This window comes from Pteropus vampyrus, unplaced genomic scaffold (genome assembly GCF_000151845.1).
Source record: "Pteropus vampyrus isolate Shadow unplaced genomic scaffold, Pvam_2.0 Scaffold6, whole genome shotgun sequence".
NCBI lineage: Eukaryota > Metazoa > Chordata > Mammalia > Chiroptera > Pteropodidae > Pteropus > Pteropus vampyrus.
In genome coordinates this window covers 2,377,624-2,379,087 of record NW_011888787.1, presented here as the reverse complement: position 1 = coordinate 2,379,087, position 1,464 = coordinate 2,377,624, and the positions used below count along the sequence as shown (strand labels likewise).

Sequence of the window (1,464 nt, the reverse complement as noted above, 5' to 3'; positions counted from 1 at the left end):
GATGCCACTGGGGTCAGAATGGGCTGGCATCTAAAATTTAAATAGTAGTAGCACCTGGCATTTGTAGTATGGTCTGTCTTTTCCAGATTATTTTCACACCCATTACATCACCTGTTGTTATCCTTCCAATGGTTTTCTAATTTAGTGGTCTTTATTACTACAGCGACACTAAGGATCATTGTAAGGTTTCCTGTTACAGACCTCGGAGAAGGCAGAGTAGACCCTCGAGCTCTGGTTTCTAACTCCATGTTCTACGTGCTTTCCACTAACACTGCAGTGTGATGAGACTAACTTGCTTGATATCGGAAACCAGTTTCAAACGTTTTAAGCAGGGACTTTGCAGGAATAAATTTATTCTCTTCTGAGGTAAAATCTTTGAACAAACTTATATAGATTATCCAGTCTGGACGTTTGTTAAACCGTTTTACTAAATAGCAAGTTCTTTTGACCATTGCCTTCTTAAGTGGAGCAGAAAATCCCACGATGTTCGTTGAGTCCTTCTTCCTGACTCTGAATGAAAGGATGACTGGAACCTTACACTAGTTGTCTTCTGTCCACATTAGTCTCTGCTAGGAATTCTCAGATGAGGTCTGTGGCAGCAGCCCCCCAAAGAGCAGTGAAAGGGGTTAGTTTTGCTTGCTTCTTGGCCCATGCCATTACATGAAAATGGTCTTTTGTGCTATTTCAATGTCTTGCCAAAGTTTCTGTACTAAAATATTTTTTAATTGAATGTCATTTGATTTTCAGCGTGGCTTTGTGACAGGTGGTGCAGATAAATCTGTCAAGTTCTGGGATTTTGAGTTGGTGAAAGATGAAAACAGTACCCAGAAGAGGTGAGTAGACATGTTTTATTTGTGACTATTTCTTGGAGTGAAAATGGGAGATGGCTGAATGGACTTGTGACTTGCGTATTTCTGTTGAACTTCTGTTGAGAGTTCTTGGAATTCTTGTCTGCCTTTGTTGGGGACTCATTTATTTTTTTCTTGATGTTTTTTGTGATGCTAGACTTTCCGTGAAGCAGACTCGAACCTTGCAACTAGACGAAGATGTGCTGTGTGTCAATTACTCTCCCAATCAAAAGCTGTTGGCTGTGTCTTTGCTGGACTGTACTGTGAAAATTTTCTATGTCGATACTTTAAAGGTATCGTGCTTATGCCTGGTGCAGTTTCTTTCTTTCTGACTGACCTTGGGTTGAGACTGTAAAGTGGTCTTGACTGTGCCCAGCAGTAGTATATTTCTAAAAACTTGTATGTGAATCAAAACATTAGGGGGTACATTATGACAGCAAGAGTTTTAAAAGAATCATTTGGTTCGTAACTTTTAAGTTACATTTCACATGTTCAGAAAATCCCGTCGTCGCCAGTAATTTTAAGAGCATCGCTGGGTGTCCTGGGCGGTGATTCCACACCTGACTCTGTGTCAGCACCATTTAGGTTGCTTTTCAAAGTACTGGGCCCTGGGCCC

At 40.8% G+C, this 1,464-nt stretch overlaps 1 protein-coding gene across 1 annotated transcript in view; it reads left to right on the top strand.

Moving 5' to 3' along the window:
- WDR3 (WD repeat domain 3) overlaps positions 1-1,464 on the top strand; it is a 32,400-nt gene that overhangs the window by 19,345 nt on the left and 11,591 nt on the right. The window contains exons 13-14 of the mRNA XM_023534887.1: positions 730-833; positions 1,006-1,159. Of these exons, the coding sequence (XP_023390655.1) occupies positions 730-833; positions 1,006-1,159 (258 nt within the window). The remainder of the gene's footprint in view (positions 1-729; positions 834-1,005; positions 1,160-1,464) is intronic.